The sequence below is a fragment of the Raphanus sativus genome, unplaced genomic scaffold, assembly GCF_000801105.2.
Source record: "Raphanus sativus cultivar WK10039 unplaced genomic scaffold, ASM80110v3 Scaffold0053, whole genome shotgun sequence".
Classification (NCBI taxonomy): domain Eukaryota; kingdom Viridiplantae; phylum Streptophyta; class Magnoliopsida; order Brassicales; family Brassicaceae; genus Raphanus; species Raphanus sativus.
Genome location: NW_026615376.1, coordinates 1 through 17176, shown reverse-complemented (window position 1 = coordinate 17176; position 17176 = coordinate 1). Strand labels below are relative to the sequence as shown.

General features: G+C 38.7%; 4 protein-coding genes and 2 pseudogenes across 5 annotated transcripts; 3 read left to right on the top strand and 3 right to left on the bottom strand.

Annotated features, from left to right (window-relative positions):
* The first annotated feature begins 219 nt into the window (after positions 1-219).
* On the top strand, positions 220-2362 carry LOC108839608 (homeobox protein knotted-1-like 5). Its single transcript, XM_018612362.2, has 6 exons — positions 220-821; positions 1062-1182; positions 1298-1497; positions 1578-1709; positions 1791-1930; positions 2032-2362. Exons 1-6 carry the CDS (start codon positions 294-296, stop codon positions 2045-2047), a joined length of 1137 nt encoding a protein of 378 aa, XP_018467864.1. The 5' UTR covers positions 220-293; the 3' UTR covers positions 2048-2362.
* Positions 2363-2845: 483 nt separating this feature from the next.
* Positions 2846-7299, top strand: LOC108826329 (uncharacterized). Of its 2 annotated transcripts, none has more exons than XM_018599717.2 (18): positions 2846-2946; positions 3082-3297; positions 3370-3514; positions 3631-3767; positions 3942-4045; positions 4148-4243; positions 4533-4626; positions 4871-4991; positions 5065-5255; positions 5452-5543; positions 5629-5684; positions 5785-5874; positions 5977-6076; positions 6221-6325; positions 6417-6489; positions 6603-6766; positions 6860-6905; positions 7022-7299. In XM_018599717.2, the coding sequence occupies exons 2-18, from the start codon at positions 3105-3107 to the stop codon at positions 7072-7074; spliced, it is 1860 nt and encodes a 619-aa protein (XP_018455219.2). In that variant the 5' UTR covers positions 2846-2946; positions 3082-3104; the 3' UTR covers positions 7075-7299. The 2 variants fall into 2 exon arrangements, with proteins under 2 accessions (XP_018455219.2, XP_018455228.2); XM_018599726.2 differs by having other exon boundaries at positions 3065-3297.
* A 323-nt stretch (positions 7300-7622) lies between these two features.
* On the top strand, positions 7623-10161 carry LOC108842984 (calcium uptake protein, mitochondrial). Its single transcript, XM_018616053.2, has 7 exons — positions 7623-8071; positions 8161-8228; positions 8308-8531; positions 8610-8693; positions 8891-9104; positions 9348-9644; positions 9730-10161. The coding sequence occupies exons 1-7, from the start codon at positions 7681-7683 to the stop codon at positions 9931-9933; spliced, it is 1482 nt and encodes a 493-aa protein (XP_018471555.2). The 5' UTR covers positions 7623-7680; the 3' UTR covers positions 9934-10161.
* Positions 10162-10235: 74 nt separating this feature from the next.
* On the bottom strand, positions 10236-13331 carry LOC130500875 (protein PHOX4-like; annotated as a pseudogene).
* An 817-nt stretch (positions 13332-14148) lies between these two features.
* LOC130500874 (uncharacterized) lies at positions 14149-14388 on the bottom strand. The gene is given in 1 exon segment (XM_056995820.1): positions 14149-14388. A coding segment is annotated over 1 exon segment (240 nt).
* Positions 14389-16165: 1777 nt separating this feature from the next.
* LOC130500871 (uncharacterized) lies at positions 16166-16718 on the bottom strand (annotated as a pseudogene).
* Positions 16719-17176: the final 458 nt, after the last annotated feature.

Here is a 17176-nt window from a genome sequence, read left to right as displayed (position 1 = left end):
TTTAATAACATGTTCAGTTTAATTTTATTAAATCTATTAATTGTAATTCTAAAATGGGTAAAATTGAATTTTATTAAATTTAATCAAAAACCATATGAGTAAATTAAAGACAAGATCTAATATTATGCTAAAAAGTTGTTAGAAACAAAAATATCCAAAAAAGAAAGAATAGAGAAAATAAATTATTAATTAAGACACACTTGGTCTTGAGGAGTAATAGTTTTAAGACAAGTAACAACTAAGGGGAAAGAGAAAGTGGTTGTTTTCTCCGATCCCCAAAACGCAGGAAAACAATGTCGTTTAACAGCTCCCACCTCATTCCTCCGCAAGAAGACCTCCCTCTCCGACACTTCTCCGATCAACCACAGCAACATCCGCAGCCTCACTTAACCGAAACACCGAGCCTTCTCACCGCGAGCTTCCTCAACCTCCCTTTCAACGCAGGCACCACGGCGGCGGATTCCGATTTCGCGCCTCCGCATCCAGGCGGAGACAGCTCCGCCGTCGCTACGAACCGACGGTGGCTCTCCTTCAATTCCGAGATCCGAAACACCGGAGAAGGCCACCATGAAGAAGTCATCGACGGAGTCAACGCCGACGGAGTCGGCGAGGATTGGAAGAGCGCGAGCTGCAAGGCTTCGATTGTGAGGCATCCGATGTTCGAGCAGCTCCTGGCGGCTCACGTGGCTTGCCTTAGGGTCGCGACGCCCGTTGACCAGATTCCTAGGATCGATGCGCAGCTCGGCGAGTTGCACACCATCGCCGCGAAGTACTCCACTCTTGGTGTGGATGTGGACAACAAGGAACTTGATCATTTCATGGTAACTTTGGAAAAATTCTATTTTCAATTTTTCAATTTTTCAATTTCGTACAAGAAAGGAACTTGTGCTCGTTGAGTTTGACATTAGTTATTGCATGCAGAAAATCAATTTTGATTCATTAGTAAAGTTTGGTTCTTGAAGCTCCACTATAAAGAAAACATAATCTTCTTTGTAAGATTTTTTTTGTTTGTATGCTTTCTGGTTCAGAATCTTACTTCTTTTTTTTTAATGATGATGCAGTCACATTATGTTGTTCTCTTATGTTCGTTTAAAGAACAACTCCAACATCATGTTTGTGTCCATGCAATGGAAGCTATTACGGCTTGTTGGGAGATTGAGCAGTCACTGCAATCTATAACAGGTAAAGAAAGTACTGTGTCTCAATCCGAAATCAATTGTTGCCTTCTCTCTCTCTAGAAGGTGTCTTGATTTTGTTTTCTTCTCTTTGTCTTTCTTCTGATATTTTTGTTGTGTAGGAGTTTCACCAAGTGAGAGTAATGGCAAGACAATGTCGGATGATGAAGATGATAATCAAGTAGAGAGCGAGGTGAACATGTTTGATGGAAGTTTGGACGGTTCAGATTGCATGATGGGGTTCGGTCCTCTTGTCCCAACCGAGCGCGAGAGATCATTGCTGGAACGTGTCAAGAAGGAACTGAAGCATGAGCTTAAACAGGTAGCTGCTTAATCAAGTTGCCATATGTTACATCAAACTAAACTGAAACCCATGGTGTTATCATGTGTGCTCTCATATAGGGTTTCAAAGAGAAGATCGTGGACATAAGAGAAGAGATAATGAGGAAGAGAAGGGCGGGAAAGTTGCCGGGAGATACAACGTCTGTACTCAAAGAGTGGTGGCAAACTCACGCCAAGTGGCCGTACCCAACTGTATAAGCCTCAGCCCAAGAAAGTTTATTACGACATTCTCGAAGACGGGTTTTTGATTGTTGATTGGTTTTTGAGTTGTAGGAAGAAGATAAGGCAAAACTAGTTCAAGAAACCGGTTTGCAGCTGAAGCAGATTAACAATTGGTTTATCAACCAGAGAAAAAGAAACTGGAACAACAACTCTTCCACATCATCTACTCTCTCCAAGAACAAACGCAAACGGTATACCAAGATTTTGCGTTTCATCGTAATGCATATATATAGTTTTCTCTTGCGCAATTTAATCAATACCTGTCAATATATTCTCTCTGAACCAAACTCAGGACGGGGAAGTCGTAGGTGACATTCGTGGCTGACCAGATGATGATGATTCTTGCCACGTTAATCCAAGGGAACCCCGGATATGAAAGACAAGGTTGCAAGATGTATAGGTGTTACCGGTTTGCTTATAAAGCCGGATGGTGGGGCTGTATTCCTGTTTGTATCGGCTTGAAAATCTACGTTCATGTGTATATAAAGTAGTTGTTGGAAGTTATCTGTTTTGTTTGTTTATGGCGTCTTGTAATAAACGCTCTGTTGGGTGTGGGTTCTTTTGTTTGTAAATTGATATGGTTCATTAGTATCCAACAATATTCATCACAATTCAATTCAGTCGTTTATTTGACCAAAAAAACGTAGTTTTGTATAAATGCAAGCAGCTTTCAGCTGTGTATGCGCCAAGGACGACGCTGTTTACAAACTGACAACGTCTGCGATAGAGTCGTGAAGGGTAAACAACAACATTTGCTAGTGATATTTACTGATACACTGTATTTTGTAATAAAATGTTTTTTTATCTGACATTATTTTGTTAAAACATGTTTTTTAAAAAAAATTATGCAACTTTATATTTATTCGATACTTTATAATCAGTTATATGATTTGTTGAATTGTATTTAGTTTTATATATTCAATAATACCTTATGAATAAAAATATTTTTTTTATATTGATATTCTTATATAGTATAAAGGAATTTGCATTGTGAATGAGATTAACTAGTTTTTACCTTTTTAGTAGCCGAACAAAAAAAAAAGTTTATACTTTTTAACCAATGACACGTATCGTAAAGGGTATATATAAGCAACATCCAGATGTCCGAGGCGGTTTAGGAAGGAGAAATAAAAAAATTGGATTTGGTCCAGCGCATTCTTCTTCTTCGTCTTCTAGAAACTCCGTCGTCGTTGATTCTCGTTCCCAGGTAACGACGATAAACCCCTAAACCCTAGTTTTCTACGCACACACTTGTTCCCATCTCTCCTGTTTGCTTTTTTTCCAGTAGCTCTTTTTGGTCGTATTAACGCTACTGAACTTTCTAGATTTCTGCGATTTTTAGGGTCCAGTCTAGCTCGGGGGATTATGGCTGAACCACAGGAGGAACGATCTCCGTCGCTTGACGACTGCCTTAAGCTGTTGAAAGGGGAGAGAGACGAGCAGAGGCTCGCCGGTTTACTTCTCGTCACCAAGTTCTGCAAAAACGATGACCTCGTCTCCCTCAGGAAGGTGTACGAAGCCGTCGGTACTCATTTTCTCGACCGCCTTCTCCGCACAGGTAAACAAAATCTCGACTGACTCAAGTTTTGTTGTTCTCTAAAGTTGGATTTCTGAGGATTTTTGATTGCAGGTAGTGGCGAAGGAGGTGAAAATCGTGATGTGTATCTGCGGTTGTCAGTTACAGTTCTTGCGGCGTTCTGCCGTGTTCCTGAGATAGCTTCTTCAGTAGAGATGGTCTCCAGGATTCCCCTTATTCTCGAAATCATGTCAAAAGGGTATGATGTGCTGACTCTTTTAAATCTGTAACTTTCCATGGGTTTCTGCGTCTTTGTCGCTTTTTTTGCATAGTTGACTCCTTTAATGTTAAGACTTTGGCTTTTGGAAATTTCAGATCAGCTACTAACATTGTTGAAGAATGCTACGAGCTTCTGTATTTGGTGTCCACGGCTTGTGAAGCTGGTGTCATGGCTTTGATTAACTCTGGAGGCTTGAGAGTGATAGCTCCCCAGATGTCTGATCTACCTGATGGTAATTTCTTTATTCCTTTGCTTTGCATTGTTTCTCCATGTATATATGGTGTACGTTAGATACAGTGAATGATCTTTTTGGATTAGCATTGAATTCCTGATGGCGGATTGATTATATAATATAATCGGTGTAACATGCCATGTGTTGAGGGCTAATGTTTCGAATGTTATTCAGGCTCACATGCTATGGAGGTTGCTATAAAGATTCTGCAGCTATTGGTTAGCAAGCTTTCCAGCGAGAGCATGAATATTGAACGCTTCTTTGAATTGTCTTTGGTGGTGAGTCTACTTACTTGACTATTTTTCTTTTTGTTTTTGCAATTATTGCTTAAGCTACCGTGTGGTAAGATGGAGTCTAATGTCATGTTATATGTTATTCAGGTTGCTGCTGTTGCACGGCAGTTTGCGGTCTTGCACAATGCTCTGAAGTTTGAAGCACTCCATCTACTGTCTGCAGTCTTCTGTTCCGATTATTCTGTGAGTTTTCACTCCTTTACCTTAGCTGTATCTGAATGGAGTTATGTTTTTAGCTGTAGTTACTAGCATGGTGTAGGTAAATCTAATGACAGTCTAATTTTGAGTTCTCCTATACGTTTCATTCTTTTGATAGGATGCAGTTGTCATCCTGATGACCATGGCTTCACTATATTGATGCTCTTTCATATTCATATAACGTTTCTATTGTAGTCGTAGAAGCTCTTCATATTCTGTTATTTTTTCCGTCCAAATATGTCTATATGCTTCTAACAGAATTTCTTATATGTAGGCACTTCTTCATGAACCTCTTCGTTCCATGCCAGATAACAATTGGGCAGACTACATGCGCACAGGTGTTGTGTCAATTCTGCAGAATCGCGTGGGTGAGTTTAAAGAGATCTTTAAGCAGTTTGACTGGGTTGCTGAAAACGGCATTACCCATTTATGGCATTCTCCCTTAATTTTTCCTATTTGTTTTCTGAAATATACCTTCTCTGGTTATCTCATACGAAAGAAACTGATGCCAGCATTGCTAATAATTGTTACATGTCATTGATATGCTTGCTTACATCGTTTATGCTATCGAGGCTTCCCAGAAACTTAAAATTTTCTTGTTTGAATGTGCAGCACCTTCGGAAAAGCTTCATGCGTTGATTCTGGCTGAGAATATGATGTCAATTCTGGGTGAGAAGTGGCTTATTGGTAGAGTAAAATTACCCAGTGTTGAGGACTATCTTCCGGCTGATAGGTAATCATAAGGATTCACACATGACCTACGTTTTGCAGCCAAATGACTTTATCATTCTGATTTCTTTTTGTAGGTGTCTTCTGCTGGTATTAGAGTCATCACATGTTGAGATTTCTGTTTTATCAAATGAACTCGCATACATGAAATATGAAGCTCCTAGTTCAACTGTTGAAGAGCATCTCTTGAAGCAACGTTATCTTGCTATCGCATTTTCTTTGGTGGAAAAGATCATCAAGTATATATCAACCGTTGGTGAAAATGAAGGTATCACATTTCTCCTATACGACCCCTTTTCTATAAACCTTCCCGTTTTTTATGTTTGTCCAAAAGACACTATTTTCTGAATTTCTTCAATCTTTTAGCTGTCATTTCTGAAAAATGTTGGCTTGGCAGTTTGCATAATGCATGTCGGCCATTTTCCTATTTAAATGTTTTGGCATTTACATATTGAGTTTTGCAGGGGCGCTAAGTGATGAAGCTGTCTTCCTCAAGGTGATTAAGACGCTTAACGAGACAGTAGGAGTGGTGCTCGAGTATCTGAAAGACGCGAAGGTTTATATCTGATAACTTAAAAATCCCTTTTCTCTGTATTTTTGTGTGTAGAAACTGTTTTTAATGGTAGTTCTGTTTTATACAGGAACATGGAAAGAAAAGAGGAAATGATCTTCTTGCATCTGTGCGAGTGGTTGGGAGGTATTTGCTACTTCATTGAAATCTTAGTACTCCTTATGGTAGAACATTGATAACCTCCATCACTTTAGCATTCACTGAACTTATTTTTTTGTTTCAACAGCTATCTTGCTGAAACTCCTGATGCATGCAAAGAGCAGGTCCAAGAACTTCTGGATTATATGCTTTCAGTTGAGGGCGAAGAGGAATCCAGGTTCGTCCGAAAGGATCCTGCCCTATAATTTTTACTCTATTACAACGCTGTTCACGTAGTGTCTCCCAGGATAACTTGATCTGACTATTTTTGTTTGGACAGCCCGTTTTTGTCAACCTGCTTCCTGCTCCCAATGCTTTGCCAGATAACAATGAAGTCTGAAGGAAGTAAACTCGTGGCTGCTTCAGGAGGCTATGTAGCTGTGAGTATCTACGATTTATATCTTTCTTACACCAATGCTAATTAACACTTGACATTGTGCTTGAAGAAATTTATTTTCTTTTGAACCGCTTGATCTAATTACTGTATGTCGCACATGGAATTCTCTAACATTTCTTCAATGCAGGTCGTGGGATGCCTAGTAAAGCTGATCCGGTCCGATGGTCAGACTGGTGATGACAATGGAAGCATCTTCCTGGCTTGTGATACCGTCATGAATCTTCTTCTGAAGGTATCCCTTTTCTGCCTAAGATAAGACCTGATTACATTTTTTCCAAACCCCTTGTTCAAATGATAATTACACTTGTAAATGTTGGAAGCAGAGGGAGGAAATCGGATTCTCGCCGGAGTTGTCTACATTTTCATGTCTTCTGGAAGCCTTGGCGCATTGGGCAGGTGATTGTAATCTTTAGATCAAAAGCTTCCTTGTTTTTTATTTTGCTTGAAATGTTGATATGAGTGTTTCTAAATATTCTGACTTGTCAATTTCCTTCTTCCTTTTGTTACAGATGGTACTAAGGATCTATCGTCAGCAATGATGGCTGCAAGCATCTGTTCTCTGATCTTCGATTTCACATCAGAGGATGCTCTACTCAAGCAGGCTAGTTTCAGTGGTTGCACCTTGGATAGCTTGGCCAGGCTAATTGCTAGGAGCTTATCCTCATCGAGCCAGGTATATGATTTGTCCTGTACTCAATTTAGTCTCTTGTTAAAAATTCTCATTGTATGCTATTAGATGACTGTTGGCAAACCATTATCAATGCAGGATATGTCGTCGGATAATGCTGATCTTCTGGAAATTATAACAGCAGGTTTGGTTTTGATATCTACCATTTTAAAATCACCTTTTATCCAATGCTTCTTTATTTTCTGAATAGAAAACACATTAGTTTTTCGTTTTCCTAACATTATGATGATTGTGAAACAGGATACTCTCGATGGTCAAACTGTTTCCCCACCGTTAAGAAACATAGCCGTTGAGCAATGACACGGAAGTAGTCCTTGTGTACAAGATCTCTATATTTTCATCTAGTCCATGATGAGTCAAGTATGAAATTATTATGTTTTTTTCTCATGCTGCTTTCTAGGGGATAGAACATTGTACTATTTCTATTAAGCAAAAGATTTTTGTCAGTTTCAGGTTGTATTATATACAATGTAGATGCAGATTATAAATTATGTTGTCTCATGAGGAGTTTTGGATCTGCTTAAGCTCACCATTTTCAGCAACTTTACAATAATTTTCAATTTCGAGAGATACAGATGCAAAAAAGTTATAGATAGAAAACTGACAAATTTTTAAAACAAAATTACACTGATGAGCTTTTTAGGTTTTTCATTTATGGTTCTCTAAAATTTGAGCAGTCTAAATTCTAAAACACAAAAAGAACTAAATTTAGAAAGGATTCTCATACTGACCAAAAAATCTGCCAAAACGACGTCGGTTTGTAGCGTACCAGACCGAAACTGAAAACAAACGCGTTTTCGAGTCTTTGGAATCTCTATATATAGCCTTTAAGGAAAGTCTTAATAGCTTACGAATCCTATTCGCTGGATCTGAAAAAAAAAAACGAAAAACAGATAATCATGCCCGCCTTATCTCACTCCAAAGCACTCTCATCTCTACCGTCCGTTTCCCGATCTCTCCCTCTCATCCAACGACTCAGGAAGATCCACGGACTCTCATCTTCCTTCCCGGAATCTTCCCCCTCCCCCGCTCCGTCGAATCGCGCCCTCACTGGCGGCTCTCTCGCTAAATGGATCTCCGGGATAGCAGTTGGCTCCGGCTTAGGGTTTCTGTACTGGTCCTCCGATTCTGACTCGACTTCTGGTTTGTTCGGTGGGATTAATTTATTCTCGTTAGCTGATTCTTCATCGACTTCTTCTGTCTCTGACGGCGATCCGAAACAGAGATCGAGATCGTTCTTCCCGAAATTGGCATTGCCTGGCTACAACAGCTCACGCTTCATCTTCGGAGGTCAGTTACAATCCTTCCTCGTTTCTATCTCATTGATTCCGTTTTTTTTTTTAAATTTCTCAGTTAATTAATTCGGTTCTCGAAAGCAGATGCGTATAGAAGGAAGATCTTCTTCAATTACGAGAAGCGTCTGAGATTACAGAGTCCTCCTGAAAAGGTGCGTTTGACAATCAACCGATTAAGCTTTCTATATTTAGGCAATCTAAACATTAGGTTTGTTGTTAATGGTAATTTAGGTTTTCGAGTACTTTGCATCTGTTCGTACATCAAGAGGAGAATTGCTGATGAAACCTGCCGATTTGATGAGGGCGATCGTGCCTGTGTTTCCTCCATCTGAATCTCATCTCGTAAGAGAAGGATATTTGACTGGGGAGAGGAATCCAGGTGAACTTAGATGCTCTCCTTCCGAGTTCTTCATGCTCTTTGACGTCGACAACGATGGCCTTATCTCCTTCAAAGAGTTAGTTCTCTTTATTCATTCTCTGTCGTTTTCGCAATTGAGATTTTGAAATTTTGGTTGTTTTTGTTTGGGAAACAGGTATATCTTCTTTGTGACATTACTCAGCATTCCTGAATCAAGCTTCGCCGTGGCTTTCAAAATGTTTGATACCGACAACAACGGGTGAGTAGTCGTTCAAATTTGTAAATAGATCAATCCTGCTTTTGGTAACTTTCCCTTTTTTCCTGTTGTGGGAATCTGTGGAGAGTCTCTTTTGAGTTTACGCTCTGAGTCAATGTTAAACAACTCTGGTCAGTGCTTCCTATTCCTTTGTAGCTTTTCTTTCATTGAGACGCTTCTGATTAAAGGTTTTATTTTAGAGAGATTGACAAGGAAGAGTTTAAGACAGTGATGAGTCTGATGAGATCTCAGCATAGGCAAGGGATTGGCCACAGAGATGGCCTTCGTGCAGGGTTGAATATGTCTGGCTCTGTTGAGGATGGAGGCTTGGTTGAATACTTCTTTGGAAAAGATGGCAGTGACAAACTTAGGCACGATAAATTCACTCAGTTTTTGAAGGATCTAACTGAAGAAGTAAGCAACTCTTAATCCTTTAATTATTCATCTCTCTTGTTGTACTCTGTGAACCATGTTTGTTCTCAACAACTGTATCCCTGTTATTATATGTGCCAAGTAAAAAAGGTCTTGTTATAGCCTCATGTATTGTAGACAATGGTTTTGAAGAGATAGGCAGCTTAAGATAGTAGACTCTAGTTCATGATACATGGATCAACAATGTTATGTTACTGATGAAGACCTTTATCTTAATATGTATAGATGCTGAGGCTGGAGTTTGCACATTATGACTATAAACGAAGAGGAACTATATCAGCCAAGGATTTTGCACTGTCCATGGTAGCTGCGGCTGATGCAAGCCATTTGGGCAAGCTGCTTGATCGAGTGGAGGATCTGAGCGAACACCCGCATCTCCGGGACATGCGTATCTCGTTAAAGGAATTCAAACAGTTTGCTGAGCTACGCACTAAACTTGGGCCGTTTTCTCTCGCGCTTTTCGCTTATGGCAAAGCCAATGGTTTACTTACAATGAAAGATTTCAAAAGAGCCGCCTCTCAGGTGACTCCTCAACATCTAATGGGTTTAGTTTGTGCATGCAAGCATATATATACTTTTTATTGAACTTGTGCAACAAATTGAACAGGTATGTGGAGTATCATTGTCAGACAATGTTATAGAGATTGCGTTTCATGTGTTTGATTCGAATAGAGATGGGAATTTGAGTGTTGAAGAGTTTCTGAGGGTTCTACATAGAAGAGAGAAGGATATCTCACAGCCAATTGCCAAGGGACTGTACCAGTATTTCTCAGATGGATGGAGCGATTCTAAGAAGTGTTCCTCTCCGTAAAAGAAAGAAGACACGTTTCTCTTTGGGACTCACCGATGAAACTCGAAGACTAATGTTTTTGCGCGTCTCTTGGGTTCATAGGAGTGAGCCCAGAGATTTTATTAATCCACGGTTGCATTTGTGTAAGAAAGAAATCTGAATAAATCTTTGTACAGTAGATGGACCTATGAACCTTCTTTTTAAGTTGTAATCCGAGCCTAATTAGTTATATATTCATTGCCATTTATATATGTAACCACTAAACAGAAGTGTGCAGTTTTACACTTGAAAGAAAAGTTAGCCAAACACCAAAAATAGATATACAGCAAATCTGAGAAACATCCATTATTCTTTTTCTTTTGAAGATAAAAACAATCTGAAGTCAAGGTACAACAACAATAATCACTCATACAACAATCACCAATTTAACAGACACTAATCCAAAACAAGAATGATTACACAGCTATGGTATAAAACCAAACAAAACAAACAACCAATATGTTGTATAAAATCTGAAGAGAAGAGAGTTATAACCATCTATAACCTTCTTCTCTGGACTGAATCCCAATCCTAATTAGTTTCAGCCACCACATATGAATATCGCAGAGGCCAAGAGTATATCCCGTGGAGATCGATATCCACCCAAAAAAACATAAAGGGAGGAGAGAAAAATGAACACTACTCCCAAACAAACAATGTGCCTGCAATACATTTGTTAGAAACATTCAAAGGATTAGCTTTCCATAACAAGATCCAGATTAAATCTACCTACTATAACCCTAGTTCATGCTCCACAACAAGAATGATTTATCAATAACTCATGAGAATCTAACAACTTAAGATTACTATAGAAACATAGCATATTTCAAGATTACTACTTGCTTACCTACTCATACATATGAGAAGAATGTTTCCTCAAGCAGACTCAGAAAATACATTTTCTAAGATATCATGCAATTTGGGGGCTCGTCTCCGGAACATTGGTTCTAGCCGGAAAGATGACACCCCCATCTGCCACCTTTTAGCATCATACATCTCATTCCATGCCTGTACTATCTCATCAATCTTGAACCCCATACCTGCCGTTATTACAAACAACAAAGATATCATAAAACAATTGGTTGTGACTTCTTCAAAGTTTACTACTCTTGTCAGGAATTGATTACCTTCAAGTGCACTCTCGCTTGAACAATGATTCTTCACCATCACAGCTATATCAGTCGCAGAAGCTCCAGCCAGTTCAAATTTCTCAACTGCAACCTCCAAACATTCCTCCCAAGTTGTTAGCCCCAGCTTATACTCCACTATAGACCGTTCATACAGCAAAGAGCCCCACAAGAGATTAATCTGAGAACTCATATTAGCCGTCTGCTCCACCGTTTCTTCATCTGCAGCAGCTTCTCTAAACCATCCATCCAACCCCATCTTATTCAGCAGTGCTCTCTGTATATCCAGCTTTGAGATTCCGTTTAAACGACGTTCTTCCATCTCTTCCCAAATCTGCATACCTCTCTCCATGCTATCCTCAGCTTTGTTATAAAGCATAAGGACCTCCTGAGAAACCTCACTCTCTACGTCTACCTTGCCTTTGAGTGCATGGTACCAGCAAAGCTTCGCCTGCTCAAACTGCTCTTGCCCAAGTGCAATGAGAGCTTCGTAGAAATCAGGTTTAGTACTAATAGCTTCTTCATATCTCTTAGCAGCTTTGTTGTACTCGTTTCGTGTCCACACAAACGCAGCCTCAACCGCTTCTACTACAGCTTCTCTCGAAGCATCTTCTGGCAAACAGACTTGCTTCCTCGCCTTAGACATGTGAACGTTGCCCCAGTTGAACATAGCTAGCGCAGCCATTTCTTGGAACTTATCAGCCGCGATTTCAAAGAGTACTTGCGCGTCTTCACCGGTCACAGCATCTTCCATCGCTTCTGTGTAAAGCTTCATCCCAAGGTCATGAAGGTCCAAGTAGGAATCAGAATCAAACCCGACATGGTTCTTGAACAGCTGCGCAAACTGGAAGATCCAGTTCTCAAAGCACTTGTCAGACTCCACCATAGACTCTCCACTATCTGCAACACTGCTCAATCTCTTCACAGCCTTTTCACCATCATAGGTCGGTTCCTGCTCAGGGTTAACCTCTGCTATGTATAACCTAAGGGAAGCAAGCTTATCATGATTAGAAGCAGCAAGCTTCAGCTCATCTGATGTGGTGATGGTAACCAAATCACCTCTGCGTCCTTATACTTAATCAGGAACCCCTTTAGAGCAGGAAAGCGATCCCTAATTACATCTCTCACAAGTCTAATACTAGAATCCAGGGGCAGTTGCGCCCACCTTATGTCATCTCCATGTACCAACTTAACCGTTCTAGTAATCGTTGTCTCTTCTTTCTCCTTTTCAACAATCTCCGAGGCAATCACCTCTTTGTCCATGACAACAACCTTATCATCTTCCATAATCTTCCTCTCTTCTCCTCCTGCCTTAGCCTTATTACCACTCTTCTTTTTCTGTTTCTTGAAAGTGATTTTCTTTCCATCAATCTCAGACTTATTATTATTATTATTATCACTCTTTTCCTCTTTTGGCTTATCTTTACTCACCTTGGGACTCTCAACAACAACAACAGCTCTGTGGCTCTTAACCTCATCTTCCTTTTTCTTCTTCTTACTCTTCTTCACAACCTTCTTCAACCGAGCAGCTCCAAGAGGCTGCACATCCACAAAGCTCTTCTCCATCTCCTCCACATCGACACCTCTCTCCACAAGCTCCTTCTTCACCCTCTCAAACACCTCCTTCGCAGCCGCGTTCTCAGGCTCCATGTTCAGCACGATCCTAGCATCCCTAAACGCGTAATCCAGCCTGTTCAAAGCCTCGTAACATTGGCACGTCTCAGGAGAGCCTTGCTGTACCTAGGAGAAGCTTCGAGAGCCTGATTACATTCGCTAATCGCGTTCGGATACTCGCCTAGTCCCATCTGCATATAGCAAGAGGCCATGCTGGTTCTCAGATAAGCCACGTCGATGTGGTCCTTGGGGAGAAGCTTCACGGCTTTGTCGTAGCAGAGCATCGCTCCTTCGTTGTCGCGTTTCTGGAGCAGCTTGTTGCCTTCTTCTTTGAGCTCGGATGCTCGGGTGATGAAAATCTCCATGTCTTCGTCCAAGGCTCTTGAAGCAGAGCGGTGGTTGGTTTTAGCACCTGACTTGCCCCACCGCCGCCGGAAGCATCCTTGTGCGTCTTCTTAGCCGTTGGCTTTCCCATTAGAGTTCGATTATGAATCAAACAGAGAATTCGAAAAGGTGTTGACTTTGTTGTAAGGAGGAGGAGAAGCGTTTAATGTAACCAACCAAATGTGATTTTTGTTGATATTTCAAACAAACAGAGACGACACGACACGAGAGATGGAGTGAACCCTAATCCACCCAATAAAATAGTGTTTTTTTGATAAATAAATAAAAAATATACGTAATTTTTTTTTTGTAATTTATTATCATAAGGGACGGACGAAATGGTAGTAATGGGGTCCAGACGGGAAGTCTTCGTTGTGCGTTTGCTGGACGGTATGGTCTTGGGGGACCGACCAGACGGGAAGTCTTCGTTGTGTTTTGCTGGAAATGTGGAAAGTTTTTTCCAACTTTAATCAACTTTTAAAAAAAAGTGTTTAGAATTAGCTAATGTGCTTTGCTTGCTGTTTCAATTACTGGTATATGGCTAGTACGAAAAGAAAATCAAACAAGAGAATAATATTTCGTTTGCTTACTATGGGCTTTGTAATTCAAATTCAGTGTTAAAAAAAACCAGAAGGTTTCCAATTTCATAGCTACAATTATTAGAGCGGAAGAGATGACTAAATTCTGTATTTTCACGATTTAATGCTACCATTAACGTTGACCAAGAGTTTGTATAATGCTACGTTTGAGACCAATTGGTTATAATATATGGGCTTGTAAAAGGCCTATGTTTCTGACGGCCCAATCTTTCTTTGTTTTGGGATTTCTACCCAATAGCTCTGGTGACGTTTACTAACATTTATGGCTGTAAAAGTTTCACAAATAAGGATGCGCACATCAATATTTTGGCAAAAAGAAAAAGTCATATTGCTTGCGACGCAAGAGAACTAATAACCTTGTTCACAGACATGAATTAGAAAGTAGTAATAGCAAAAGGAATTAATTCATGCAACTTCGTCTGATCATGGAGCTGACGGGTCTGAAGACGTAAATCTGGCCGACATAAGCGAACTCAGCTGTGGCTCCAGCTGGCAAAACTTCTCCATTAATCAGAAGACACGCGTTTCCTTGTGGGCGAAGTAGCCATGGCTTGACAGGATTCACAGGAGCAAACCCTCGGCATGTGAGAAGCACCTGCTTCTGAGGGCAGTTACACGTGTTGACCACCGTGATTTTCCACTCCGGTTGTCCGGCAACTTCTCTTCCCGTCCTCACCCCGCCGATCTGGAGGTTGGTGGCACGGCAGCGGCATTGTCCTGTGTGGGTTATAATTGTCCTTTTTATCAGTTTTGTAACTCTATATGTATATGAAAAAGAATGGAGACATGGATATACACTAATACACATTGTCACATATATATGAGAGAAAGACATCATCCTAATAAATATATGAAACAATATCTTAAATATTCGAAATCTCATTTCAGATCATGTATTTCATATAATATAATCCAAAGAACAGAAGCATCAACGAAAAAAAAAAAACGGATTAAGCATCCCATGATGATGACTGGATATAAGATTAGATATATGCACTAAAACGCATGCATATATGCAAAAAGTCTTTAGAGATTCGATTACATTACCTTGAGTAACCATAGATAGAAGTAGAAACATAACAAAATACTTGAGAGCAAACGCCATTGTTATTGTGATTTTTGTTTTGTTTTTAAGAGATGGAGAGTGATAAAAGAATCGGTCAAATTTATATAGCCATTGCATATATTAACGCTAAGTCTCTTGCTTCCGTAATTAATAAATAATAGAGTTACAATTCTTGAATTCATTAGAATCTATACACTTTTTGAACGATTTTAGATTATATAAACACAATTAATAAATAATCATAACTAAATACTCCACCCGTTTTATAATAGTATAATATATTTTAGAGAAGATTTGATGTTTCAAAAAAATAAAGTGTTTTGTTATTTTTAAGTAATTTTAATTTTATTAAAAATTAGTTCATAATAATATTTTAATGTATTTTTATGATTAGTTAACTCAATTTAAAGATATTACTAATATTTTCTTTTAAAAAGTAAGTTTCTTAATATTTGAAATTTGAATCAAAACATATGTTATTATGAAACACATAGATGGAGTATTTAAAGACCCTTTGGGCCAATGTATATTAATAACTTGTTGACTGCTTGTATTGTATATGCTCGTGGCTGGTCAACGTATCTTCCATTCCATTTATGACATTTAAAGTAGCTTACTGTTTTCTATTTGTATCATCCACGGAGAAAACTATGGGTTGACACATTTATCAGCATATATGAAAGTAGGCATAGAGACATATGCCTCTACAACCAAAGAATAGAATGTACTAAACCAAAATAACCAAAATTGAACTAAATTCTGTAAATTAATTATATATATATATGGAATCAAAAAGTTCGCAACCGAGAACCGAATTACCCGAGAAATTCACTTTTCATCTGATATATTTAAAATATATAAATTACCAGAAATTTTCATCCAAGCACTTGAATTACTTGATATTTGACTTTAAAACAAATTATCCAACATTACCTGATAAAAATCAAACCAAATTGTCTCAGAATATTTTTTTGCTATCCCAATCAACATAAGAAAATCGAAATAACTGACCCAAACTAAACTGAATTTTGTAAATAACTGAAAACTTTTAGAACAAAAAAAAAATCAAAATATCGGAACCGAAACCAACCGAAAACCAAACGTGTTAGATGAAAGTGTGGTCAAACACTGCAGTGAAAGGAGTATATGTTTTCGAAGGGCTTAGATGAAAGTGTGGCTTAGAGAAATGTAACGACATAACACTACAAATATTTTGTCAGCAGAATATGAAATGTAATAACTACAATAAATAAATACTAAACTCTTCAAAAATAAAACGAGTATCTTTATTATCTTAAATCTTTTTATTCTTATTAATGATTCAGACAATCTATATGTAATAATGGTCATCAGCTTCACATGCTCATCAGCGCAAGTAACTAAACAAACATGAACAAAGACCAAATTAAACCAAGGGCAGAAAATTAAGAACAAGCTATGGTTCCGGAACTTGATCTGATATCGAACTCCTCGGTCCATACGTATTTGAAAAACAAAGTCAGTTTCGCCATATAGATTGTTGATGAGCGAACACTCGTTACCAGATACCGATATCTTTGCGAACGGTCGATGGGTGTGAGCGATTTGAAACCGACACATGACAACACTATGTCAGTGCCTATGCAGGGACAAGGGTTCGTCAATCTCACTTCCCACTCTGGTGTGTTCTTGATCATTTTTCCGGTTTTTGATTGTTTCAGATATATATCACTAAAAGATCCAGACAACCCCAAATCCTACATTTTCCAAGAGCAAAAGAATTACGAAAGAAATTTAGTTATTAAATACACATTACGTGCTCACCGGCTGTTATGTTAAAAACGGTGTAAGCTTTAAACGAATTGGATCTGGTATATATATAATAATGTGCGAAGATTCTAACATTTTGTTCTAAATAAATACAGTATAACACTATTACCTGGAGACGAAAGGCAAACAGGAGAATGAAGCAATGAACTTGCATGCGTTTGTTGCCATGGTTTGATCTTTGGATATTTAACAGAGTATATTAACTTAGTGAATATGAGAATCTGGAAGCTTCCATTGTGATGTTAGTGTTATTTATAGGGATATATTGGGTATACACCAAAAAGTTTTAGGTAGAGTTATAAAGTTATGTTGAACAAGGAAAGAAGTGCGTAACGGTTTATTCAACTGCTATTAAAAATTGCTCTTACAGTTTTTCAACTGCCATTTAACTCTCTTTTTTTTTGTTCATTGCCTGTTAAGTGTCGAAGCTAATTATTTGACTTGGAGTCAAAGCTAATTAATTTATTGAAGAACACATAATTTTTGAAATACTGTGCATGCAAATAAGATCGAATTAAGAAGAAAAGAAGAAAACAACGCCACTCATTTTCAAAAATTTTAAATATGCTACTCCCCATTATATAAAACTGTCATGTTGACACTTTTTGTTACAAAAATGTTATTTT

Bases quoted from the DNA above. Each gene is read 5' to 3' on its own strand.
- LOC108842984 (XM_018616053.2), top strand. From the start codon at position 7,681: ATGCCCGCCTTATCTCACTCCAAAGCACTCTCATCTCTACCGTCCGTT. The intron at 8,072-8,160 runs GTCAGTTACAAT...TCTCGAAAGCAG, and splicing joins CTCACGCTTCATCTTCGGAG to ATGCGTATAGAAGGAAGATC. The intron at 8,532-8,609 runs GTTAGTTCTCTT...TTTGGGAAACAG, and splicing joins GGCCTTATCTCCTTCAAAGA to GTATATCTTCTTTGTGACAT.
- LOC108839608 (XM_018612362.2), top strand. From the start codon at position 294: ATGTCGTTTAACAGCTCCCACCTCATTCCTCCGCAAGAAGACCTCCCT. The intron at 1,183-1,297 runs GTAAAGAAAGTA...TTTGTTGTGTAG, and splicing joins GTCACTGCAATCTATAACAG to GAGTTTCACCAAGTGAGAGT. The intron at 1,498-1,577 runs GTAGCTGCTTAA...GCTCTCATATAG, and splicing joins TGAAGCATGAGCTTAAACAG to GGTTTCAAAGAGAAGATCGT.
- LOC108826329 (XM_018599717.2), top strand. From the start codon at position 3,105: ATGGCTGAACCACAGGAGGAACGATCTCCGTCGCTTGACGACTGCCTT. The intron at 5,685-5,784 runs GTATTTGCTACT...TTGTTTCAACAG, and splicing joins TCTGTGCGAGTGGTTGGGAG to CTATCTTGCTGAAACTCCTG. The intron at 5,875-5,976 runs GTTCGTCCGAAA...TTGTTTGGACAG, and splicing joins GAGGGCGAAGAGGAATCCAG to CCCGTTTTTGTCAACCTGCT.